This window comes from Ambystoma mexicanum, chromosome 3p (assembly GCF_040938575.1).
Source record: "Ambystoma mexicanum isolate Mex_15411 chromosome 3p, UKY_AmexF1_1, whole genome shotgun sequence".
Taxonomy (NCBI): domain Eukaryota; kingdom Metazoa; phylum Chordata; class Amphibia; order Caudata; family Ambystomatidae; genus Ambystoma; species Ambystoma mexicanum.
In genome coordinates, this window is record NC_090925.1 from 312,388,699 (window position 1) to 312,416,359 (window position 27,661).

General features: G+C 47.6%; 1 protein-coding gene across 1 annotated transcript in view; it reads right to left on the bottom strand.

The window, feature by feature from the left end:
• The window catches only part of PRPF6 (pre-mRNA processing factor 6), an 845,164-nt gene that overhangs the window by 315,533 nt on the left and 501,970 nt on the right, over positions 1–27,661 (bottom strand). The window contains exons 14-15 of the mRNA XM_069650843.1: positions 26,835–26,973; positions 12,758–12,877 (exon numbers count right to left, since the gene is read on the bottom strand). Of these exons, the coding sequence (XP_069506944.1) occupies positions 12,758–12,877; positions 26,835–26,973 (259 nt within the window). The remainder of the gene's footprint in view (positions 1–12,757; positions 12,878–26,834; positions 26,974–27,661) is intronic.

Here is a 27,661-nt window from a genome sequence, read left to right on the forward strand (position 1 = left end):
AGCAAATTCCCTAATCCAGAGGAATGGACTACATATCCCACCAGGACCTTCTCAAGATGTGCAGATGAAGAAACAGAGGCTCTGTGACTTGAGCAAGAACACACAGCACAGTGACATTAGCAAGGGGTCACAGTTTTTAAATGTTCAGCAAAAGAGGACATTGGAGGTCTCCTCACTGGGCAAATGGTTTGAAAACCCTGCTACACAGTGTTTGTGTTGAATGAAGGGTCCAGATTAGGCAACAGCCACAGCAAGAATACAGAAGGGTGCTATACTCTGTTATAGGTTGTCAAGAATTGCAGAGATACGAAACCTACTTCAGGCCAAAGGATTCCACTGTGCGCGCTGGACTAAGGTAGAGTAGCACTGCACACGGTTCCTTCTGGACATTAGAGAGGCAGAGGTTCACCTTCAGAGTTTTTGATGTTCAAAAGCTCCTGGTGCAAAGTGTGTGCTTTTAAGCCAAAACAGAGAGCAGCAGTAACCTCCAACAACACACGCACCATTCAAATATTTGGCAGGCAGTCAATCAGTGCTGGCCACCACACACAAACTTTCACAGGCATTCTCCCATACAAAGAAGGGATGTGGATGTTCAGAAAATCCAGACCGCCTCACCCTCAGGACACAAAGGATGACACAACAAGCTCAGAATAAACCCTACAAGGTCATCAACAGTCTCCACCCAAACACACTTGAGGGCAAAAAATGTTCAGTTGCCAGACTATTGGATTTCACATACTGGGGACTCCGATTTAGAATCCTCTAGGAAGGAGAAAAAGGCTTCCTGTGAGCCATGAAGACTGCAACATGCGTGTTAAGATGTATTTCTAAACTCTGGCCTGGTGGACAGAGTTTAGGAGGCCACCCTAGTTATGGTCAACGGAAAACATCTGGGAGTTAAGCCAAACCAATCAAGGTAGCATGGAGAGTGGTCAAGGCTAAGTCTCGGGAGAGGAGAGTGGGGTCAGGGGTTCACAATGAGTCCACACAGTGAAATTTGCAAGGATTACACTTAGTAAGTATACAAATACTATATTTACTTTAAGCCCAAAACACACTAAGAAAATGAACAGAGCAGGTAATGTTATCACACAATATAAAAAAATATTAAACATGCATACAGTCACAGTTAGATCAAAGTGTACAGTTCACCCCTCCCAGTTCCCTGCACCCTCCAAATACCTGAAAGGGAAGGTAAGTAGTTAACAATCACACCAATAGTCCACAGGAATAGAAATCCGAAATTGAATGGGCCCTGTTAGGCAAGACTGTATGCAGTACCCTTTGGGTACACTACAACAACCTTGACCTCCTGGCAATAGAAACCCAACCTTTGGTATAAGTCTGCAGTAAACGGGTTGAGGTTAATGTGAGCTGTAGGGGAGTTACACAGAGATTCACAGTGAAAGTATTCAAATAAACTCTTACACACAAGGTTTCTTGAGTAAACAATTATTAATTTATTTACCAGTCAGTTATAGTAAGCCTTCTTCAGAAGGGAGCAATATAAAACCACACACAAATACACTCCAAAAATACACACTTAGTTATCTAAATAAGAAAATACCCATTATGGATGTCACACAGGCACTACCTACACCCTCAGGTGACTTCAATAGCTAGGGTGCTGTTGGCATTAGTATATCACTGTTGCATTTAGAATTTTCTTGGGAGTAGTGTTAAAGAGAAGAGAGTTCCGAATAAAACAAGTATTCACACAGTTATTCTTAAGTAAAGTAGGTAAGTACTTTCAAAACAACCCCCAATGCAAAGTTAGTTAACCGTTTCCTGAAAGGAAGGCAAACACATAAGCAGAAGAGAGAAGAGTCTTTCAGGGAGCCAGGCCAGCCAATGTTAAGTCAGCAAAGGTCAAGGTGAACTGAAGCTCTTCTTGCCGGTAAGAAGAAAAAGTAGTTTCCAATGTTTAAAAAGTCTTGGTAGAATAGAAGAAAATCAAAGTAGGGTCACAAGCTGATTAGGCTTGTAAAGTAAAGAAGCTGCAAGCAACTCTACACATGCAACCAAGCAAGTCTCCAACGAGGACAAGTGGCTACACAATAAGAGGTAAGTTCTCTTAGACTTTACAGTACCTTTACGTTGAAGAAAAAGTGCAGCAGATGACTTCTGTTCCTATCCAGCTCTGCAGATCTCACTGTTCCTGGGCCTCAGTCGTGGGGACAAGAGGGATTACTTCTGGAGACACTTGCACTGCAATGGGACAGTCACCACTCGCAACTGGCAAACTTCAAACAAGTGGCAGTTCGGTGTTTCAGTTCCTCGCGTCTACTGCAAATAGCAACACAGCGGCTCCTGGCTGTCGAGATGGGCTTTACTTGCTTCTGGGGTTCTGCACACTGTTGAGGGGGCTTCCTGGGAGTGCAGAGGTTCTTCCTGGAGCTCTTAGCCAGCTTAAAAGCAACACACACAAACTGGTGTTCCTCTCCCTGGCTATCCCGTTCCAGCATCGACTGCAGTGGATACTCGACCAGCTTTGAGAGGATGTCCAGGTGGCTTACTTTGGAGTTGATTGGTTCCACCAACTCAAAGGGAGAAGTCGTCCTTGCAGGGGCTTCTCTGTCAATACGAATTTGGAGCACAGCAGCAGGGCTTCACCGGGCAAACCAAAGGTACAGGAGTTGCAGCAGGCGTCCTCTTCAAGTTCTTCTTCGGATTCCTTCATCCAGTGGTTGACTCTGCCTTCCAAGCCAAAAAGCCTAGCCTTTTATGCAGCTTGCTCCCATTCATTCCAGGCTAGCTTTCAGTCACACAGCAGGGTGGCTGCCCTTGCCGGACAGTATGCCGGCCAATCACCACAGAGTGCATTTGGGTCTCCTCGGAAATTAAGCACAGGGAGTTTTGGGCACCTCCCTCACTTCCGGCCCCTGCCAGACACAGTGGAGCCAGAGGCGGGCTTCACTCGTGAATCCCACCAAAGGCAAAATGAACAAAGGGACCAAACCTGGTTCGGCGTGCAGAGTAAATCTCAAGAAGGACCTTTTCACAAAGAAACAGCAAAAAAAGAAGACATGGCACCCTTGGGTGCTTTACTGAAGCTGTGAATGCAGCCCACAGTAAAATCTCATAATGGTAGTAAAAAGTAAACCACTGCTACCAGCCATTCAGTGAGGAAAGGGTAACAAAAATGTTACATGAGAAGCTAGACAAAGGGGATACTAAGTAACCCCTCCAGCATCCCATTGTAAGATAGTGTGTGCTGGGTTTAGAAAGTTACAAATGTAAGTAAAGTCAATTTCACTTTACTGCTATGGGAAACAGTAGTTTATCCCAGAGAACTTATTTAAACCTTTGGGAAATCTGAAAGACTTCCCTGTGTCACTGCACTGAAGGTGTTGTGCGACACAATGTAAAAGATGATGCCTATGGAGTTTGTCAGACTCAACAACCAAAAGAAAGAGTACAAAAACACTTTAAAATACATGAGTGGGGAAAAAGGGTCTCACTGTCTCCGTAAGAGGCCCTGTGTGGGAAAAGGTTAGGGAAATGTTCCAGTGGATGTGAAGATCAGTCCAGAAGACGTTCAAAGGAGTTTACTGGTGAGTAAAGTACTTTTCTATCTTGTGTAGGGCTTTTGTAACAAATGTTGGGAAAGCCAAGTAGTGTCAAACAAATCAAACTTCTTTACAAACTTTCAAAAGGAGGAGATTTGGACACCGGTAAGTATGGAGACTACTCCCCACCCGTACTCTGTTTATTCCCCAGACTTGGAAGGTCGAAGGTGAAGGGGGGGTGCGGGAGAATAGTTCACTGCAGGTAGGTTTTCCCGCTGTTGGTCCAATCAAAGATGACCAGGAGCTGCGGGTGCAAGCGAAATTTTGGTTGGGTGCAGCAGCTGACTGCAATCCTTTGCAGTGGAGAAATGCAGCAGGCACCGATGCAGGCTCTTCAAGAGACTTGACCAGATGGGGGAAGGCCGGTTCCAGCGACAGTCACAGATGCGCGGCGACAGCACGCGTCTCAGTAGTCACAGTCAAAGAAAGCCTTTTAGTCCCGGACCCTTTGATACTGGGGCGCTGAAATCTTACAGTAAGGCGATTCATGGGGCTAGCTGGAGATCACAGAAGTTCTGGGCAAAAATGTGCAACAGCAGCGTTTCTGGCACGGTAGACCAAAATGGAATTGGTCAGTCCACCGGTTGGCCAGGGACGTTTCCGAAGATTCCAGACTGGAGGAGCGCAAGACAATGTTCAGACTGGTTGGTCCAACCAATCCAAAGGGTCGAAGCACCAGCAAGTCTTCTGAGATCAATTTCTAAGCTGTTCATGTGTCTCCTGAAGAGTCCTTTCATTTCCTTATTGTCTACCGCGCCCCTTGTTATGCTTCTAACTGCTTTCTCAACAGCTTTTCCCAATTTGTAGCTGATCTGTCTCTAACCTACAGTAACAATTATCCTGGGTGATTTTAATCTCCATCCAAACAATCCCCAGGATCAGTAAGCTGCCAAACTTATTTCATCCCTGACTGACTGTGGATTCCACCTTAACAACCATGGTCCCACTCATTCGGCTGGTAACCAGTTAGATCTCATTTTTACTGATATCTCTGGCACTCTGTCCTTCTCCCTCCTGCCCATTCACTGGTCTGATCACTTTTTGGTGCCTTTTTCCGTTCCCCTTGCTCAACCTAAAACTTGGCCTTTTACCTCTGTTAGACTTCAACATAGATGGCGTTAATGCCCCCCCCCTTGAAAATATTGCCACATCTATTGAATCCATTGCTCATCAAAATGTCCTTGCTGGTACCAATCCTTGCGACTCATTGATTGCAGCTCTGCAATCTACGGCTGACCTTCTGGCCCCTTCTAAACTTACTGCCTGCCCTCTGGTAGTCCTCCGAACTACGAATCAAAGCAAAGCTGCCGACAAGCTGAATGCAGATTGCATTGCATCTCTGATTCTCCGACTAAAATAGCCTACATCTCAACCCATGAAATCTATCAATGAGCCATTAAAGCCGTGTAGCAATCACAACTCAATACCAGGTGGCTGCTGCAGAAATTATAGTTTTATTTCCTCTAAAAACAATAAAAGAAGAAAGTTCACATAAGTTCTTGAGAGTTCACTCCTCAAGTGGCCTTCCTTGGCAGTAGAACTTAGCCCTCGTAAGCCTCTTTGGTGTCCGGATAGGCCCACCAGTCGTTTCTTCTTCCCTCGTCCTCTCTGTAAGACTAGAAAAAACAACACAGAATTGATCAGTTCCCGGGCTTTTGTTTTCATTGATTGACTTATTTCCCCACCAATCAAAGACTCCGCTGCCTATCGGGCTCCCTATTGTTTGATACTGCAATGTCCCGCCTCCTTTAAAGGCTGCCGTCTGCTTCCGTTTCATCTGTTCCTCCCGGTGGTCCGAAAAGATCTCCTCGCAACCCGGCACCTTCATACCCAGTCTGTCCCGTGAGGTCACCCAGCTATGGAGACCCCCAGCGCTCTGCAGCTCCGTTCCAGCGAGGGGCCCCACCCCCCCTTGCAGAGTGGCCCGCCTAGTCGGCAGCACTGTCTCTCTCTACGAGCCTGTCCTGACTGCGAGAAAAGTTCGCCAGGCTGAGCGCGACATTGCCCCGCTGCCTCCAGCCCCGACCTTGGAACGTCTCTCATGCTGCCGGCCTTGCGCCCTCCTCAGGTAAGGACAGGATGGTCCGGTGCCGTGCTTGCCCCTCGTGGCCATCTCTTCTGTTCCTGGGGTCCCCCCTCTCCAACACTGACCTTCCAGCGTCATGTGTTGACCCGGCTCTCAGCTGTTGTCTCCCGACGGGTCTGCCCTGCATTCCCCCTCTTGGTCTCACCCCGCCTGGCTCTACCTCACATATCCCCATCACAATCCCTGGCCGATCGGGCAAGAGAGCGTTCCTGGACAGATAGTCAGCAACCAGTTGGAATCTGGCAGGCTTGTGTATGGTAAGGAAATCGAACAGTTGCAGGGAGAGGAACCATCGAAGGACACGTTGGTTGGTGTCCTTATGCTTCGCGAGCCACTGTAGGGGAGCGTGGTCTGTATATAACGTAAAGCAGCGACCCAGTAGATAATATTTGAGGGATTCCACGGCCCATTTGATGGCTAAACACTTCTTCTCGATAGTGGAATATGCCTCCTCGTGAGGTACGAGTTTCCTGCTTACGAAACAGATCGGTTGAAGTCCTCCATCATGTTCCTGTGAAAGCACCGCTCCCAGTACGTGGTTCGATGCGTCTGTCTGAAGGAAGAAGTGGTTCTGGAAGTCTGGGCACCGTATTACAGGGTTCGAGGTGATCCTTCTTTTCAGGACATCTATGGCCTCTAATGCGGCTGTATTTTTGGTTAGATCAGTAGACCGTTTATTTATTAAGGGAGCTGCGATCGTGGAGAATTCAGGTATGAATCTTCGGTAGTATCCGATGAAACCCAAGAAGGCTCCGATTTGCTTTTTGGTAGTGGGGATCTTGTGAATGGCTTTGATCTTCGAAACCTGGGGTCGTAAAGTGCCTCCACCGACTAAGTGTCCCAGATATTTTGTTTTGTGTGCACCCATCAATGTTTTCTTCGGATTAATGTGTAGGCCTGCCTTATATAACTCAGTCACTACATGTTCCAAGTGGTGTAAATGGTCACTCCAGGTTGTGCTGTACACGACTATGTCGTCCAGGTAAGCCGCAGCGTACTTCTCATGGGGTCGTAGGACAACGTCCATCAGTCTTTGGAAGATAGCGGGGGCCCCGTGTATACCGAACGGTAAAACCTTGAATTGGTATAGACCTTGGGGAGTTGTAAAGGCAGTCTTTTTTCGGTCTGTGGTTTTCAAGGGGATTTGCCAATAGCCCTTGGTTAGGTCCAGAGTACTTAGGAAGTTGGCAGATCCGAGCATCTCCAATAGTTCGTCCATTCGTGGCATGGGATATGCTTCATAGCTGGAAATCGAATTCAACTGTCTATAATCCATACAAAACCTAATTGTACCGTCCGGCTTTGGTACCAGTACTATCGGGGAGGACCATGAGCTGGCTGAGGGTTCTATGATGTCCATTCAGAGCATGTCTTCCACCTCGGTTTTGATTACTAGTTTTCTAGCTTCGGGAATACGATAGGGCCTTAGCCTGACAGTCTGTCATGGTTCTGTTTTGATTTCATGTTCAATTAGATCGGTTCTCCCCAGTAACGACAAGAATGTGTTTTCATAGGGTGAACGTCTGGTCAAAATTTCCAATTTCATGAAAGGTGTTAGGATGTTTCCCCATTGTACGTCTTCCAGCCTGACTCGCCCACGATTCACATTCTGTTCTGATTCATCTTCACTGTTGTCCATCGTCGCTGCTAGCAGGGGCGTGGGCCACGCCTTCAACAGGTTCACATGGTATACCTTGTCGGGGGTTGCTCGGTCAGGTTGGTGGATCCAATATGTCACAGGGCTAAGGACCTCCCTAACTTCATAAGGACCCCTCCATCTGGCCAGTAGCTTGTTGGTGCTGGTGGGTAGGAGTATTAGTACTTGGTGCCCTGTTTTGAATGTTCTCATCCGACTTCCTTTATTGTAGGTCTTTTCTTGGTTTAGTTGTGCTTGACCTAGATTCCTCTCGGCCATTGAACGGAGTGTTGTTAGATGTTCCTTTAGCTCTTCAGTGTATTCAGTTAATGAGACCTCGTCTGAGGTTCCCCCATTCCTCTTTTATGAGATCCAATATGGTTTGGAGTTGTCTTCCGAAAAGAAGCTCAAATGGAGAAAAGCCTCTAGATGACTGTGGGGTGTCCCGCAATACTATCAAGACCAATGGCAATATGCGTTCCCAGTTCTTCCCTTCCGGTCCGGTTACTCGTCATATCATTTTCTTGATTGTCTTATTGTATCTTTCGACTAGGCCATCGGTCTGGGAATGGTATACCGAGGTGCGTAGCTGATGGATTTGTAGTCTCTCGCACACCTGCCGAAGTAAGGTGGACATGAAGTTTGTCCCTTGATCAGTGATGACTCCCGAGGGTAATCCCACTCTTGCGAAAAAGGGGATGAGCTGATCACACAATTGTCGGGCTGATGTTCTCTTCAAGGGGAACGTCTCTGGATATTGCGTAGTGTAATCAACAATGACTAATAGATACCTGTATCCTCGGGATGTGGGTTCTATGGGTCCAACGATGTCCATGCCTATCCGTTGGAATGGGACAGCAATAAGCGGCATCTTCTGCAATGGGGACTTCGCTGGTAGGACGCCGCTAGTTAGCTGGCAAGTGGGACATCCCTTAGAGAAACAAGCCACTTCCCCATAGATACCGGGCCAGTAGAACCTTCTCAAGATGTTCTGTTGGGTTTTCAGGGATGTCATGTGTCCACCACAGGGGTGGTTGTGTGCAAGCTGCATTATGACCATCCTATGTGGTCTTGGTAGTACCAGTTGTTCCTTAACGTCCCCATCATCAGCCTTGAATTTTCTGTATAAAAGCCCATGGCGAAACATGAAACCAGGTACTTTCGTTACGTCTGGGTCCTTCTTGTTGGCTGCTCTTTCACAGGCAACCCGAAGGGTGGGATCTGTTAGGGTTTCCCCCCCTTAGGGAATCTTCATGATCTTAGGGTTTCCAATCGATGGGCCGAGAAATGTAACTGGCTTGGCACCACGCTAGTCGATTCAGTCTTCGATGTCTGGGAGGGTTTTTCTCGGAATTCTCTGGCTTCATGGTTTTGTTCCTTGCTGGGATCCCTCTTTCCTCATCTAGGGCTTTCATGGCTTTATTAAAGTGAGGTAGGTCTGTTCCTATGACCACAGGGGTGGGTAGAGCAGGTAGGACTGCAGCCTTTAACCGAGTGGTTTTGTTGTTTATCTCTATCTGTATGTCCTTCACCGGGTACGATTTCACATCCCCATGTATACATTTTATCGGTATCAACAGGTTAGGTATGCTAGGAGTATTACTCACAGTTGGGGAGATGGCTATTTGCCTGATTCCGCTGTCCAGCCGTCCCGAGTTGGCCTGAAACCGTTTCCGCCACCTAGAGAAGCTCACTCTGCTGAAGTACTTTATAATTAGTCTCCAATAAATCTCAAATTACCTTGTGGAACATTGCAGAAAGTCATCAGCAGTAAACATGCCAAAAACCAGTAATCATGAAACAATTAACCAAAAACATGACTGGGGTTCACCGCTGAAAAGAAAACAGGTGAATCTGAATGATGCACAAAGGGAGCACATACCCGAACACCAATGTAATAAAACACCAAGAGAGAAAGTATCAGGCCTCCTTGTTTCAGCTATACATTGCACCATTTGAAGCATATTTTATGTTATCCAATATTTATATTGCGCCCATCAACACCATAGAGGTCCAACGGTGTGGCCTATTGTGACCCTGCCAGGATGTTGGCAGACTAACTATTCGGCCGTATACCGAATAGTTGGCCTAAGTATTCAGCTGCAGCCCAATAGTAGTTTACGACTAGAAATGTATCAATAAATGTATAGAAATGTTCCTTTTGAAATGTAAACAAAATTGCATTAATTGGTCCTGCAAAATAAAACAGAGGGAAGCAACTCAATATAGCTGTACTATATATAAAAAGAATGTCATTCATAGTGCCATCCATCAATGAGCTATGCAGCAGTAATTTTGAACATATATAAACAGCATTACACAAGTGTGTAGGAAGATGCACACTGCCCCTAGAAGCAACAACAAGCAATCATTGGCAATATCAATAGATTTGGCTATTGTGTAGGCATACGAAAGGCACTTGCCAGGCACTGCCGTAGCAGTATTAGCCAGCTACTGATGGCTGCAGGTACAAAATGGTACGAGTACCTAGGCATATAAAGGTAGGGCATAACAAGCCAAAACTATTGGTTTTGCCAATGCTTGATTTAACAATTATTCAATGAAGGGCATGCATAGTGCTTATAAATAGACCATGAACGCTATGTAAATGCACTTAACAAATACCCAATTAATGGTTAATGCACAAATGAGGTAGGCAGCAAAGTAACAGCTCCCAACTCACACTGGGCATCCAGCTGCTATATATAAAAAAAGCTATTGAATTATGTCACTCAGTGCTTTACGTGGGGTGAGAAATTGAGAGGGGTCTAATAAGAGGCATGGCCTAAGACGTGCTGGGCGTGGCTTACAGGGGTGGCAGGCAGCTCTTGTGCAATGGCAGGCTACATAATCTGGCAATGTGTGGTCCCAGTGGCAGGGGCGTTGCTAGGGGGGGGGGGGGCTAAGGGGGCTATAGCCCCTAATCTTTTGGTTGTAGCCCCGGATAGAATCTCAGGAGCTACAGCCAAAAGGCTAGCTAGCCCCCAGTCCCAACAGTTCCGACATCAGCTTAGCCCCGGGTCTTTTCCAAACCTAGCAACTCCCTGCCCAGTGGCTCATCACTGAATCACGTCTAATGTCTTGCATTCAAAGCAGGACTGTGCTTGTAAAATGCCCATTTCATTCCCATTCGGTTTGCACCCATTCAGGAATCTAAAAGTGAAAACCCAGTCTCTCTGCCAGAAGCTACATGGGATCGGCCTATATGAAAACTCACTTATTTCCTGAACAAGCCTTTCTTGAAGGCGTGGAATGCACTTAGTCTGGCTTGCCCCAGCGATACACGCCTTTCAAACACAAGGGCGTCTAGTTCATCCCATAGTGTCTGCCCTTAGCGACCTATTTCTGAAGCAGTAACAAACCCGATGATGTCCAATATGTGTAATCCACATATGTGTGTATTCTCTGCTATGCTGCTCTAATGGGCGCTTCAGCACCTTCTAGATATGGAGAGCAGTGTGATTCACTTCATAGTACTCAGCGGCATGAAAAGACAAACTGATGCAAGCCACTGTGCCGAGAAGCTGTTCATGCAAGGTGGGCGAGTCCAGGGGCACACAGCAATCATTGTCTCTTTGTGCACCCCATCTACCTTTGTTTTGTGCCTGCAGAGGCGCCAACCCCAGAGGAGGCTGTCTTTGGAAAATGATGCGGCCTGATCAGCATCTGTTTGCTGTGGAGGAACTGAATGGGAGATCAATCTCTTTACGCCCTCCCCATCAAACAGAGGAACATTCCAATGCATCACTCCTTCAGCATGAAGCGCCATGTGTGCTCGATTGCCTTGTACTGGCCTCAAAATACAGTATGTCAGGCAGGGAATGTGTGCTGGGGGGGCCTGTCCGATTAATGCCGCACCGGTAACTTACATGCAGCTTGTCAGCCAGGGATGTAAAGCCCAAGACTGCATACTTCGACCTGCAGCCCCTGCTTCACGTGCAGCCTGTCAGCTGAAGCGTGGAGTCCCAAGACTCATGGCTCAGACCTACTTCTGCCTCACATGCAGCCTGTCAGCCAGATGTGTGAGTGCACGTCACCTTTGTGGGTCCAGCCGTGCCCTTTTCTCACATGCATTCTCACATGCAGGCTATCAGGTCGAGGTTTGGCGCGCACAGCTACCAGGCAAGTCAAGCCCTGCTGGGGCCTCAAGCGCAACCTATCAAATGCGAACATGGGCCTTCTCTTTAACAGATATGTTCCTCTTCTCTTCCGTCATAGGATCAGGCAGGATAAATCGCACAACTTGTCTGCACTAAAACTCAAAGGCAGAATACGGGGGTCAAGTTTCAGAGGCAGAGCAACACAGCGGAAGTCTCTCTGCGCTCTAAGGTCACCCCTAATGGTTTCGATGTGTACCCAAGGCACTTTGAGGGAGAGGCACAACAGAAAAAGTGTCAGAGCTCAAAAGGAGCTGAGATACCAGCACCAAATAACTTGCGCTCAGGCACCACTCCAAGGGACAGAGGGACAGTAAACTTGCTTCAAATAAGTATTCTAGTAAGTATTCGTCCAAAACCGACTAGCTGGTTTGCAGCCAAAATCAGTTTGAATACTTACTCGAAGCCGATGTTCGCTACACCCCCTATTTATCTATATCAGTGTGGGTGAGAGACAGTTTCAGCCATGTCAAGCTCTGCTCAAAGCAAGGACTTTATTATGATGGCAATATCTAGGTATGGCTGCTTAGACTCAAACAGTTAAAATTTCTTTGGGCTAAGAGGTTTTTATTACTGCATTTTAGACCATTTGTTTTGATAAATTCACCTTGTTGCTTATGCATAATCCTTATTCTACAGGGGCTGCGAGTGTACTCTCCCCTATAGCGATATATTCCTTCACTACTTGTTCCTTTTTAACTTATAGCATGAACTAGTAATGTGTTTTGAAAGTGGTGTTTTTTGATTGACGTATTACTTATTCTGGTTTTATAGATGTAATTGCAAATGCCAATATTTTGATATGTTTTTTGCTGTAGGTTTTTAATGGTTTAATGTGGATTAAAAGTATAAAATAAATAATAAATAATATTACTATAAAAGAAACTCTCCCTGTATCCAGGTAGAGAGATGGTTTTGCAAAGCTAGTCGGACAGGTGCGACAGCAGACGTGCAAAGTTGAATGAGTCGGGGAAAACATGAGGTACGGTTAAGCACTCCACCCAGTCTGAATGTGCAGCAAGCCCAGTCCCCTACAGCCGCAGTAGACACAATGCTTAATGTTTGGATCAGCAAGCTCCTTGCACCTCTTCTAGAAGCCCCCAATACACAGAGCTACTTCACCATGGATGCACTGAGGATGCCTTGGCTGGCTTCTAGCTTTCCCAGCCAGATGCACAATACCCATCTTCAATACTACCTTCCCACATGTTGTCTTTACACTGGCAATTCAAACACTGCTCTGATTATCAGGTAGCAATTTTGTGGCTCTCATCTAGATGCATCGTACCCCCATCCATGTCCTTACCCTGGCAGTAGGTGCACTGCTTCGAGCCTTAGCCAGCAGTCTCCTGGCCCGCTCATATTCATTGTTCTCAGACTCGAGTTTCACGGCAGCCAGCCATATCTCCTCACTGTTGGGATTGGCCTACAGGGAAACAATCAAGTAAACACTCTTAGCTAATGATGCAGGTTTTTCAACAATTACACTTGCTCATTCAGCATTTTAAATAAATAAAATGAGGAAATAAACAGCATTGCCCCTAGTTTGACCTGGTGCCTTCGGCCCTGCAGACGCCTTGAAAATCCCAAAGCTACAATAAGGAACAAGTTACTTACCTGTAACTGTTGTTCTCCAGCATGGGTCTGGCATGGATTCACATGCTCATGATTATTCCCCATCGTCAGGCTGGGAATCCTCGGTAAAAGAAAACAATCAGTTTCGTTTCTGAACTGTCTTTCTCCTAATAACCAATCACTGGTCTCTGGGTCATACTGCCCCCAGCCAATGACTTCCCTCTACCTAAGACCCTCCCCAGGCAGCCATCATCAGATTTGGTATCACTTAAAGTGTCAGTAAGACCAAGAGAAGAACAGAGGGGTAGGCGGGAGGGTTCGCATGTGAATCCATGCCAGACCCAAGCTGGAGAACAACAGTTACAGGTATGTAACTTGTTCTTTCTCCAGCATGAGGTCTGGCATGGATTCACATGCTCATGAATACAAGAATACATAGCAGTACACACATGCACAACCACGCAAGGTGGCAAGGCTCAACATTAAGCATTTCAACGACTCAACATTAAGCATCTCTTACCTCCTCACCAGGCTTCACCTTCAAGCGAACAGGTTGCGCAGCACTGCCTGGCTGACTTTGGACTCCTCCCTGGAATCCCGGTCGATGCAGTAGAATCTTGTGAAGGTGTGCATCGACCTCCATGTAGCAGCCCTGCAGCTGTTCAGCAGGGGCACACCAGACAGGAACGCCGTAGTAGCAGCGATCGCTCTGGTCGAATGGGCTCTCGATGGCCGGGCAACGGTCAGTTTGCCAACCGGTGACAGTGCATGATGCAGCCGGATAGCCATCTGGAAATGGAAGCCTTGGAGAGGGCCTTCTCTTGGTTCACAGCACCAAAGTTCACAAACAGCTGTGATGTGTTCCGAAAACTCTTTGTGCGGTCCATGTAGAACTTCAGCGCTCTAGCTACATCCAGCGAGTGCAAAGTCCTCTCAGCCGGCGACAAAGGTGACGGGAAGAAAACAGTTAACACCAAGGGCTCGTTAAGATGGAAGTCCGACGGCACCTTGGGCATGAAGGAGGGGTGCGTCCTCGGCACTACCCTCGTCTCGTGGAATGTCAGGTATGGAGGTTTACAGGAGAGGGCCTGGATCTCTCCCACTTGTCGTGCGGTAGTGATGGCAACAAAAAACGCTGTCTTCCATGATAGAACTTCAGCGGCACCAAATGCAAAGGCTCGAATGGAGGACCCATGAGCCTGGTCAGCACCAAATTGAGCTCTGGCGCCGAAGCCTTCACCGAAGGGAACGAGTGGAACAGTCCTTTCATGAACTCCTTCACCAGGCGGTGCGACCACAGTGACAACCGCCCCAGAGTTCTGGTGTGGCGGGAGATAGCCGCCAGTGACAGCAAGTACGGCAGCACTTGAGGGGCCGTAATCCATAGAGGGTTGATCTTCTGTGCACGGCACCAGAAAGAGAACCACTTCCATTTATGTCCATAGCACTTAAGAGTCGAGGAAGCCCTGGCCTTGGCAAGTACCTCCTTGCAGTCTCCCGGGATATCGTACCCTCCAAACTTTAGTGCTGCAGGAACCAGGCCTGCAGGTTCAGCGACCCTGGGTCGTGGTGCTGGATCGCGCCTCCTTCCCGTCGACAAGATCTGCGTCCATCGGAAGCTTGACTGGAGGGGACACCGACATGTCCAGAAGGTCCGGGTACCATATCTGCCTCGGCCACGCCGGTGCAACGAGGATCATCCTGCACCGGGACCGTCTGAGGTGACTGATGATTCGCAGAAGCAAAGGTGGGAATGCATAGAGGAACAGCCCGTCCCAGGGGAAGGAGAATGCATTGCCCATGCTCCCCTGTTGGGGAAATCTGCTGGCGAACCTCTGGCACTTGGTGTTTGTCGCTGTTGCGAACAGATCTGGGGATTGCCCCATCGTTGGAATAGTAGATCCACTTGATCCTGCCGGAGCTCCCACTCATGGCACAAGCGCAACTCCCTGCTGAGTGAGTCGGCAACTGTGTTCTTTACTCCTGCCAGGTGGAAGGGTACCAGGAACATCCTCTGGGCGACGGCCCAGTGCCACAGGTCCTGCGCTTCCTTGGAAAGAGCTGGGGATCTGCTGCCCCTTGCTTCCGGATGTAGAACATCATGGTGGTGTTGTCAGTGAAGACCCGTACCGCTTTGCCCATTAGGGACGGGAGGAAGGGCCTGAGGGCCCAGAACACCCGGAGCTCCAGGACGTTGATGTGCATGGACCTATCCTCCGGGAGCCAAAGGCCTCTTGCGTGGAGATCTCCGGTGTGCGCACCCCATCCCTCCAGGGAGGTGTCCGTTGTCACTGTCTCGTGATGCTCTGAGGTCTGGAAGTCCATGCCAGCCGCGAGGTGCGCATGGGTGCCCCACCACTGGATCGCCTGCCGGAAAGTCTTGTTGAGGGCGATCTCGTCTTCGAAGCTTCTTGTCACTTGTACTCAACGGGTGTCGAGGAACTCCTGCAGCAGCTGCATCCGTAACCTGCACAGTCGCACGAGGTAGAAGCATGACAACATCATGCTGAGCAGGGACTTGATGGACCTCACCCTGGCAACCTCTGTGGTCAACAGCTGTTGTACCTTGCCCAGCATGGCCTTTATCCTCTCCTCCGACAGTGACACCAGCAATGTCACTGTGTTGATTCTGGCTCCCAGGAATAGGGCGTCCTGCGATGGCGCCAAGCAGGACTTTGCAAAGTTTATCGAGAACCCCAGTTCCGTGAGCAGGCTGACGGTCCTCGCTGTGTGGTCGACGGCGAGTTCTCTTGACTTCGCTCGGATGAGCCAATCGTGCAGATAGGGGTAGACATGGACCACCGGCGCCAGGCACTTTGTGAAGACCCTTGCCACTGACTTCAAACCAAAGGGCAGTGTCTTGAACTGGTAGTGCCGCACTTGGACCACGAAGCGCAGAAACTTTTTGATGTCCTTTGTGTATGGGGATGTGGAAGTTCATCCTCCAAGTCCAGCGACGACATGAAGTCGCCTTCTTTCAGTTGTCCCAGCACGTGCTGAAGGGTGACCATCCAGAACCTCTGGGATTTTAGGAATTTGTTGAGGCGGCGGCGGTCTAGAATGGGCCGCCATCGCCGGTCTTCTTTCGGACAAGGAAATACTGTGAGTATACTCGGGAGCCCCGGAGCCTCTTTGGGACGAGTTCTATTGCGCCTTTCTTCAGCATTGCTCGTACCCTCCAGAAGCAGCTGTGGAACGTGGTTTTCATTCCTGGCCACTGGTGGAAAATGGGACACCTCTTTTAGAACTCCAGAGTGTGCCCGTGGGCCAGGGCATCCAGCACTCAACGGTCGGTGGAGATGGACTCCCACACGCTGACTAAGTACGCCAGCCGGCCTCCCACCGGGGTGCTCGGGTGGGGGCCCGACGTCACAGCCGATTCAGTCTTGCTTCGCCGAAGCCTTGCCACCTTGGGCCCCATGGAGACGACTGTGTCCACTGGCCTTGTTGCGGCCTCTGTAGGCTTCCTGTGACGAAGAGCGGACCGCCTGGCGGTACAACGAGGAGCTGATGCCGAATCCTTTGGAGGCTCCTTGAGACTTGCCTCCGGAGGTCCGAAAGGACGGTCGTGGCTGATGGAGACAGCCCAAGGCCTGGGCTATCTCAGTGTCTGCCTTGATGGCTTGCAGTGACTCGTCCACTGTCTTGCCGAAACAGGTTGTTTCCGTCAAAGGGCATCTCCAGGACCCTGGTCTGCACGTCCTGACAGAAGTCAGTGGCCCTGAGCCAACCGCGCCGGCAAACACTGTGGCCCATCTGCCGGAAACCGTTGTTGGCGAGGGCGTTGGCCACCTTGATGGTCGTCGCTGCCGACGAGATGACCAGTCGTCCCATGGAGTCCAGCTTCTTCCCCTCGCTGTCCAGTGGGGTAATGGAAGTTGATGCCGTCGCCCCTGTTGATTTCTTTTTGGCTGCCACAGAGACCACCGAAGCCGGGGATGGCTGTGCCCCGAGGCACATAGGAGCAGAGTCTGGGACCCGGTACTACTTCTCATACCGGTCCCTCTTCGCAGGGGCTGTGGACTGGTTCTTCAGAAGGGACAGTCCCTCGTCCCAGATGTCATCCAGTAATGGGACTTAGAGGACGGTCTTCCTCTTGGCCTCCCGTCGTTGGTAGAGGAACCACTCCTTCTGCTCTTCAGGGCATAGCTGTAAGAGCTCCGATGCCCTGGCGATCATGGCGTGAAAGGAGCCAATTTCGTCGGGCAGGGAAGCCCAGGGAGGGGGTGATGGGAGATCCGTTCCATCATCACCCCCGTCGTCCGTCCCCGTCGTCTCCGTCTCACCCCTCGGCGGGGGCCTGGGGGAGTGGAGGTGAAGGATGGAAAGGTGGGAGGAGGATGGAGGATGGACTCGCCACCACTTGAGTGGAGGACTCACTGATGGTCCAGGCGCCGCTGCATCAGCCACCAGAAGCAAGGATAGCCTCGTCCTTATCTTGGTGCACAGGGTTTGCAGTGCCAGCAAAATGTCATCTTGCCTGTCCGTCAGAGGTGGCAACGGTTGCGACGGGAGCATAGGCAGCGGCGTGGTGTCCGGTTCCTTGTCGATCTGCCGTTCCTCGTCGGCTCCACCCTCGCTCGCTACGTCCGCCTCGTCGGGATCCTTCCTGCAAGCCCTCTCCTCAAACCTCTTGTCCAGGGTTGCCTTGACGATAGACAGCTCGTCCTCGGAAGAGGTCACCGAGTCCGTTAGGGCTACCTCGCCCCCCCCCTCTTTCTCATCCCGGGGGTCTTCTCGATAGGTTGGAAAGACGATTCCCTCTGGGACAGCAGGGAAACTCTAGGCCTAGAAGTCGTCTCCACTGGGGTCGCCTCTGCAGGCTTCGCCATGGCCGCCACGACTCCCTCAATAGAGGCCTTATCCGGGTGAATCGGGGCCTTCACGACCTTGGGCACATCTGAGGCCTTCACCGTGGGGGAGGGTCACCGCCTCGCTCCCCCTTGGCTTTCTCCGTCGGGATCTGTCGGGGCTTCTCCCGAAGCTTACCCGGGTTGTACGACTTCCTTTTCACCGAGCCGGAGCGTGGTTTCGTGGTTGATGGCGTCAGTGACATTGCGCCCTGCCTTGCAGCTGAGGAGCCCGAACCAACGGCGCTCCCGGTGCCCACGGACTTGCTGGGCTTTGCCTTCTGTTGGGCCCCGTCGCTGGAGCGCCCTCAAAGGTCTTAGAAGACCGATCAGACTTATTCTCACCTGCTGCGGGGCTCTTTGCCTCCAGCCAGTTAGCGAGTCGTGTACGACGGTCCTTCATGGTCCGGGTGGACATGTTCTTGCAGAACGCACAGTCCTCATCCACGTGCGACTTGTGGCGTGAAGGCAGTAGAGGCACCGGGAGTGTTCATCCTCCTTGAAGACGTTCTGTAGTCCACATCCTGGGCAGATCCTAAACAGCTTGGATCCAGTTGGCGTCAAGTCTCCTTTGTCATGGGGCATGTCCACGCGGGGTAGGCCTCAAAGATCTTCTGGAATCCTCCAAGAAGTTCGACGAAAATTCGCCCGTGAGGGGCGTAGAAAATTCCAAAAAGGGTCCCCGTTAATCGGAAGAAGAACAGGTGGAGCGGATTGACCGAAAAATGTAAAACTCTTTGAAAAAACGCAACACGCAGTAAAAGCTTGAGAGCTATAGCACAAGGACTCCCAACACTTGAATGTGCGGTAAAAATCTGAAGATGGCTGCCTGTGGAGGGGCTTAGGTAGAGGGCAGTCATTGGCTGGGGCAGTATGACCCAGAGACCAGTGATTGGTTATTAGGAGAAAGACGGTTCAGAAACTAAACTGAAACTGATTTTTTCTTTTACCGAGGATTCCCAGCCCGATGACGGGGAATATTCATGAGCATTTGAATCCATGCCAGACCCCATGCTGGAGAATCACCTATACTAATATCCATTAGTGCAAACACAGCTTTGATTTCTTTTTATGTTCATGTGTAATAGAATTAAATGCCAATTCTCAGAAACTGAGCCCTCACTATCTATAGGTTGCAGCATTTCTTTTAAGAATTACAGTTTTCTCAGCAGTGGAAATGAGAATGAGCACACTAAGGGCCGATTCACAGAAGTGTTGTAAAATGGCGCAATTCCATTGGAAAATGCTGTGAATCAGGCCCCTAATAGAGAGAGCACCATCTAACAAATGGTAATTCCTAAGAGCCACATTGTGGAAAAGGCAGGAAAGGTTAGCTCCTGATTTTGATTGAAGATCCTGGAAAAGAACTTGCGAGAACACACGGATCGCACTACAAATTGCCCAAAAAAGAACATGGTGCAGCAACAAGAATGAACAGTCAGAACTGGATAATATGGTGCTTTGTTGCAACTGAATGGTTCAGGTAGAGTACAATACTTAATACCTACAAGCTAAAAAATCCTAGACAAATAATTAGACTTCAGAGGATTTGTTGATCGAAACAAGAATTGGAGGTCCCAATAATTATGTACCCTTTCCTCACAGTTCCTGAGCTTTAAGAGAGGCGTTTGGTTAGAACAGTGCTCTTCTCGGATAACTACCTGGTTTATTAAACCGGTCTTAAATTCCACTGTGACTCGAAATTATGTAGCAGGTGAACCACATAAATACTCTTCATGCTACATCCAGCACTAGTCCCCATTGGTTACAATGTACTATCTATAAAATCTGTTCTTTACTATTCCCAAGGCTGGCTGTGCAAAGGCATTCAACAGTCATGAGAAATTCCCTCCATGATAATTCTAGGAATGTTTGCACATGGGCACAATAGTTACAAGAAATATTGTCCTTGCTACACTGCCAACTGAACACACAGAGCCTCACTACTGTCCTTGCCTTTCCAGGCACTGCACGTCACTGACCCGGTGTCCAGAGTCTTATATGCCTTTTAGAACCTGCATTTTTACATAAAGCCTTGTGTGCACTAGAGCTTCTTTCTCTCCTCTAGAGTGGGAAACCTTACGAGTGCTAGGCAATTCCAGCAGGTCTAAATGCTACACAATTGAATTATACTACACACAGACCCTTAATGGCAAAACGAGATTTAGATTTTCAAATCAAATTGATCAGATTCCCCCAGAACCCGCCCTTCAACATTGTATATTGATGTAATTTGAGAAGAATTTTCCTTTCTGAGAATTCTCAGAAATGCGCAAATTCCCTTCTACCTTAGAGACCCCCAGCTCCTTTGTTGGGCTTTAGGACTTTTAATTTTTTATCCTGGAGAGAGTGAGACCTTTTTTCCACTCTCTCATGTATTTTTCTGTGATTTGAACTCTGTGTATCTTTTGGTTCTCAAGTCAGACACACTCCATAGGCATCTTTTTACATTGTGACACATAGCACCTTCAGTGCAGTGGCACAAGGAAGTCCTTTAGAGTTCCCAAAGGTTTAAATACCTTCTCTTGGATAACTACTGTTTCCAAGAGTAGTAAAGTGAAATTGACTTTACTTACCTTTTGTAACTTTGTAGACTCATCACACACGATCTTACATAGAGTGCTGGAGGGGTTACTTAATACCCCCTTTGTCTAATTTGTCATGTAACATTTTATGTTACCCTTTCTAGAATAAATGGCTGGTGGCAGTGGTTTACTTTTCCCTACCATTGTGTGTTTTTACCGCGGGCTGCAATTGCAGCAGCAGTATTGCACCCGTGGGTGGTCATTTAGTCAAAATGGCCCTGGTCTTCTTCTTTCACTAATTTTTGTTGTAAAGGTCCTTCTTGAGATTTACTCTGCGAACCAAACCAGGTTTGGTCCCTTTGTTCGTTTTGTCTTTGGCAGGGCTCACTGGTGAAGCCCGCCTCTGGCTCCAGGGTGTCTGGCAGAGCAGGAAGCGAGGGAGTTTCCCAAAACTCAGCTTAGTCTCCTTGCTTACAGGAATGCACCCAAAGGTGATTGGTTGGCTGGCTGTCCTTGGAGGACAACAACCCTACTGTGCGAGTTACAGCTAGGCTGCAAATGAATGGGAGAGACTTGCATAAAAGGGGAGGTCTTTTGGAAGGAAGTCTAAGTCGACCACTGGACGAAAGAATCCGAAGAAAAACTTGGAAGAGAAGATTGCTGCAACTCCTGGAGCCTTGGTTGTCCCGGTGAAGCCCTGCTGCAGTGCTGAAGCTACGAATTTGCTTCGACTAGAGAAGCCTTGCAAAGGACAACTTCTCCCCTTGGGTTGGTGGGATTAATCGACCCCAAGACGAAATCGCCTGGAAATCCTCTCAGTGCCGGCTGTACTTCCATTGCTGTTGCAGGAACCAAGTGCCAGGTGACAGGAACACCAGAATCGAGTCCATCGTTTTTAAGTCAGACCCGAGCCCCAGGAAGATCCTCCTGACTCCCTCGAAGTAGGACTAACCAAGCCTGAGCCACCTCAACAGAGGGCTGGACCTCAGAAGCAAGGAAAGCCCACAAGGTATCTGAGAACCGTAGTGGTGTTATTCGCGAGAAGCTGGAACTGCGAAGTGCTGCTGATCTGAACTTTGCCCATTGCTGCCCCCGACCTTGAAATCGTATTGCAGGAGTCCCCAGACGTCCTCCCTCTTGTCCCCAAGACTGAGGACCGGGAACAACAGGATCTGGCATACTAAAACAGGAACAGAAGCCAGTTGTAACCAATTTCCTCAGACCTAAGGTACTGTAAACTAATGGGTACTTTCCTCTTGTTGTGTAGCTTGCTAGCCCGCATTTGAGACTTGCATTTGCTGCCTTTTGCAGAGTTGCTTGCAGCTTTGCCCGTCAGAAGTGTCCCAGCTTGTGACCCAACAGTGATTTATTTTTCTACAAAACTCTATAACATTGTGCAAGACTTTTTACTTACCTTCAAGAAGTGCCTCAGCTCCCCTAGACTTTGCTCAATTAACATTGTCTGTCCTGGCTACCTGAAGACCCTTCTAACCTCTGACTGTGTTTTGATCTGTCCCTCCAAAAAGTCATACATCCCTTACTTGCATAGCTGGGAAAGGGTTAATCTACATTGCATTGGGTGATTCAAAAGTGCTTACCTGTTTGAGAAACTTGTTAACCATTGTTTCCTACCCTAACCTTTTCCTTTTCCTTTTCACACCAAACTCAGTATTGCTCTAAATGTACCAGTGATATATCAATGTCCACAGTATCCTAGTTATTGAAGTCACCTCAGGGTGTAGGAAGTGTCTGTGTGCCATCCCAAATGGGTATCTAGTAATTTACTAAAACGGAGAGTGTGTATTTTGAAGTATATTTAAGTGTTATATATGTGCTCCCTTCTAAAGAAGGCTTATTCAAACATACGGTTTAAATTAATTAATTATTTAATCAAGAAACCTTGAGTGTAAGTGTTATTTGGATACTTGTCACTGTGAAACTATGTTGCAACCCACAGCTCACATTGAACCCTCTTGAGATAAGCCTGGCTGATCAGTCACTCTAGCAACTTGTGTAGTACAGACATATACCAAAAGTTGGGTTACCTGTTACCAAGAGGACAAAGTTGGTGCAGTCTTGCACAGGGTACTGTTTACAATCTTGCCTAACAGAGACCCCAGATCTTTTTTTAATTTTAACACTTCAGTGAGTGAGACCTTTTTCTCACTCATGTATTTTTACCTGATTTGGATTTTGTGTTTTCACTGTTTTTAGAGTCTGACAAACGCCATAGGCATCTGCTTTTTGTACGGTGACACACAACACCTTCAGTGCAGTGTCACCGGTTTAATAGCTTTTCTTGGGTGAATGACAGCTCCAAAGAAGATTAAAATGAAATTGACTTTACTGACCTTTTCTCTTTGTAGGTCCAACACACACCATATTATGTGCTGGGGGTGTTACTTAGTAGCCCCTTATCCTACTTTCTTATGTAACATTTTTTTGTTACCCTCACAGCTTCAAATGGCTGGTGGCAGTGGTTTACTTTTTCCGACCATTGTGCTTTTTCTTACCACATGCTGAACCCTCAGCTGCAGTACAGCACCCATGAGTGAGAATTTTGTCAAAATGGACCCAGTCTTCTTTTTTCACCATTTTCTGTGTGAGATCTTTCTTGGGTTTTAGTCTGTGCATTGAGACAGGTTTGAGCCCTTTGTTTGTCTTGCCTTTGGCAGGCTTCAGCCCTGAAGCCTGCCCCTGGCTCCATTGTGTCTATAAGGACAGGATGCGAGGGAGGGTCCCAAAACTCCCCTGTCCTTTGTCTCTAAGAATGCCTCAATTAAACTAGTCCTGATTGGCTGGCTGGCTGTCCTTGAAGGACAGCCACCCTGCTGTGTGATTGACATCTTAGGCTGTGTATGAAAGGGAGAAACATACATAAAAGGCAAGGGTTTTGGGACTACAGGCAGAGTCGACCTCTGGGAGAAACGCCAGACGAAGAAACCGTGAACGAAGCTTGCTGCAAGCTCCTGGACCTTTGAATTGCCCGGTGAAGCCCTGCTGCTGTGCTGACCATCTTTTTCACCTGAACACAGAAGCTCCAAATGGAACTACTTCTAACCTTGGGTTAATGGAACCAACTAACCCCGAGACAAACTCGACTGGACCACCATCCCCCACTTTCTGTGCTTCTCCATTGCTGCGAGAGCCCAAGGCCTGGGGTCGAGTGTCCGTAGTCGAGTGCAACGTCTGCTGCAGAACGAATCCGGCTAGTAGCTCCAGGAGCCTCCCAAGGACCTTCCAGACACAGGTCCTCACAATCCCGAGTCTCCTCACTAGAGTGCAGGACCAGTAGAGTGAAGGAAGCCCAACCAGTGTCCATGATCCACATCAGTGCTGTTTGCTAAGCGCTGAAACTGCGAAGTGCCACTGAACCGAAAAGAGCCCGTAGCTGCCGATGACCTCACAAGTACTGCCACAGGAGCCCTCCAGACGTCCTCCCTCTTGTCCCCGCGACTGAGGCTCAGGAACCAGGGTCTGCACCACTGTAGCAAGACGGAATCCAGCTCGACCACTCTTCTTCTAACCAGAGGTACTGTTTAGGCTTGGGGTACATACCTTATTGATATATGATATAATAGGTTATTTAGAACACACTTAATACAGAGAGGTTTCTAAGCGTGGACCCGGGGATCGAACCTGTGTTGCTCTGTGTCATCTTGCTTCCAAGGCGAGCACGTTGCCGCTGAGCTATCCTCCAGAGACAATTGCCTTTATTGCCTTTAGCCGTGCTTTTCCCACTGGGGAATTGCATTGGCTTACCTTTCGAGTTGATTTCAACTCCTTTCTCACAGGTCTAACAGCATGTGACCCTACAAGTGATTTTTCTGAACTCTCTAACTTTGTGCAATACTTTTGTCCAAGAAGTGCATCAGATCCGTAGACCATGTCCAAATGACTTTGGCTGTCCTGACTCCCTAAAGGCACTCTTCTAAATCCATTGACTTTGATACTGTTTCTCCCTCAGAGGTGGTAGCTTGTTGTATACTGGTACTGTTGGGAAAGGCTTATCTAGACTTCATTGGAGGATTCAGTTGTCCTCACAATTGCTGATATATATAAATGCAAATACTATCCTTATGATTGAAGTCACCTCAGGGTGTAGGAGTAGCATGAACCGGGACAGACGACCCAGACCTTTAAGGCGAGTTAGCAATACTTTGAGATGAATGGGGATGCAGAAGATACTCCAACATCAATAACCAAAACGACTCAGGAAGTTGGCAAAGTTGACTGGTTTAATGTCAATTATCTAAAACCGGGAGTACAACTGACACAGCAAGGTCTCATTGAAATTCATAAAAAACATGCGTTATATACCAAATACTTGGCATTGCTGACGTTAACCTACGTTTTTGCTAACGTCATCCTACGTGGCAAAGTACACAAACCTAGTGGCAAATGCGATCGGCTCAAAGGGAGCATCTAAGACTATGTTCCATACTAGTCTAAGAAAGTGATAGGCTCTTTAATATCAGGTGGGACTACTAAGCCCACCCCTCAAACAGGTGATATGAACGTCACTAAATACACGTCCCACTGGTTACACAAGCTATAGGGCCTTTAACTTTGTGGCCCCCTATAATTGGTTGGCACTCTACAATCGTCAGTACATTTCCTCTTACGTCAGCAACACGCAGGCTGGACTTCCAGGTGCTAGTGAGCTGGTCATAACTATGGCTTCCCACCAATTAGCATATCACCTCCTCAGTGGTTTGCATGTCAATTAAGCCTTTGAACTTGGCCTCGGAAATGTGTCTTGCTTTGGAGAATACGAGAGAATGGATGCATGCTCTGTCTCCCTGCGTAGGGTTGTTCACCATGTTTGTCCAGCTTCATCCCTCCACGTGACTGAAGACCACAAATTTGAGCACTGGTGCATTTAAAATACCATTATTTAATGAACCTCTGACATCTTCCTTGTTTTCGTTAATATCTTCTGAACAGGAGTTTCATTCTTTCACATGATTGTAACTAATTGTCTGATCATCCCAGCCCTGAGCGGCCTTGTCTTCTTGGTGCTCAACCAGCCTCGCCTTTCTGAGATTCACTTTTGTAATTCAATTTCTTTTCTTAACTGCGACACACTGGAAAAAGGCCTTCCTTCTCTGGTCCAGCTCTGCTATAACATGTAGTGGAATCATCCATTCTTTACCTGCTCCTATATATGTATACGTTGACGCATGCCGCAATCTATTCACTACATTGCTAGCCTCAAGAATACCTCTTTCTGGGTGCTCAGTCTTGCTTTGTGTGACGTCACCAATCTGCTCATTTGCTCTTTTCATGGTTCTTCTGGGATTTCATTCAAATGGCCATCATACTGTCTTGTATGCAGGTATGTCTTTCTTAATGGGAATCTTGCCTCCAGGATTCTCCTTTGTATTGGCATTTTCACTGGTACTGCACTTGTCACACTCTGGTTCCCAACATTTAGGTAATATGGGAGATATGCTTGAGCTGGGAGTACTTGGCTCCTTCTCTACAAGTGTATAAAGCATATACAAAGATTATCCACTGGCTTTATGTGACACTGAAAAGTAATTTTAAAGTGTATTTGAACTGTTACAACAAATTGCCTTTTTAAAGAATACTAATTTAAAACTGACGTTAATTAAATACATAACCATTCATAACTGAAACCTTGAGTGTATGTGTTACGTGGCTACTTGTATTTACGGATTTCAATTGTACAGCTCCATAGCACACATTTACTCCTCTTGAGATAGGCCTGGCTGCTCAGTCAAACTGCCAGCTTGTGTAGTACAGACATAACAAAAGGTGGGTTAACTAATACAAAGCAGAGACGTGTTGTGTAGTCTCACACAGTGTGACTGCACCAATTCTTACCTAACAAGAACCAAGTTGATTCATGCATTAAACTCTCCTTAAACCAGGTTTTAATTTGTATGAATCCTGAAAGCACCACCTTAAGTTTCCGGAAAAATGGCAATCACATCCTATCCTTCTACCCATACAAGCCTCCCTGAACTAAGCTTTTCACAGCCGTCCACACGTCTGGGCCTATCTTCCTGCAGGCTTTCATCAAGAGATCTGTTTGGACATTGAATCAGACCTATGACCTCAGATACTCAAAGTAATGACCCAACAACCGTAGAGTGCTAGCTCATTAAGCCACCAGTGAAAATGACATGAATGTCTGATTCTGGAAAAAATAGAAACCTGCATAATCTGACATTCTAAACATTAGATCTCCAAGTTGTTCTTCACTGCTGCTCTTATTAGCACCCCTCTTTCGCCCACTCCTCTGTTCCCACTCCTATACTCCTTAGCCCCCAATCATCACTATACCATTATACTTTGATAACTAGCATTAATATGTTCTAAAAAAACTGCAAAACACTTACTGAAGGTATGCTTTGTGGCCTGTTAGCCCATCAGCTAAGACAAGTTAGAAAAAATCAAATCATACCTGGAAGGCCAGGGCCAGAATGCTTCTGGCAGCAGGTACATCCCCAGCCAGCCATTTGGACTTGGCCCCCATTAGCCACAAGACCTCTGCTTTGGGGCAGTGAGCGACAGCCCTCTGCAAAAGAGCCTCCAAGGACTCCCTGAAACAAGAAGGGCAAACAAGGTAATGTGTCTTCTTTCCTTATTCCTTAAATTTGAGTAACAAAACATTTTCATTTAATAATCACAGCATTCGAGGACATTTTTACTTCCAAAGTTAGTCATTCAAATATACTTAGTACGAAGCATTTTATGTGAATTTGAAAATATTTTCGCAAGTTTATGTACAGTGCCACGAACTAGAATGGATACAGTCGCTAAACGGGCATAGTTTTCCAGGAGTTTGTACACGCTATGTCAAGAGTTTAGGTGGACATAAAAACAGTTGTCATATAGTCCCAAGACTTGTATTGCACTGTTGGGAAAGATTTCTCTTTCAGCAACTTTCCCCCTATAGTTTCTATGGAATCACAATCTTTTTGCTTTGATTTTTTAGCATGATCTGACTTTTTGAGGGGAAGTAAAGCCTCTATCTTTACTTCCCCTGCCTTTTGCTCATTTGTTATGGGGAAATTGATCAGTCCTTCAGACTATCAGTATTGGGAAACTGTTTCACTTTGACGTTTTGTGAGTTTTTAAAATTGCATATAGTATCTCACAATGCAGTGGGGATACTTTTGTATCACCCTAGCTTTTTACACTTGGTATTTTTGGTTACTTCTATATGGGCCTAGAGATAAGCTGGTGGCAGCAGATGAACAAGTTACTTTCTTACCTGGTAACGTTCTT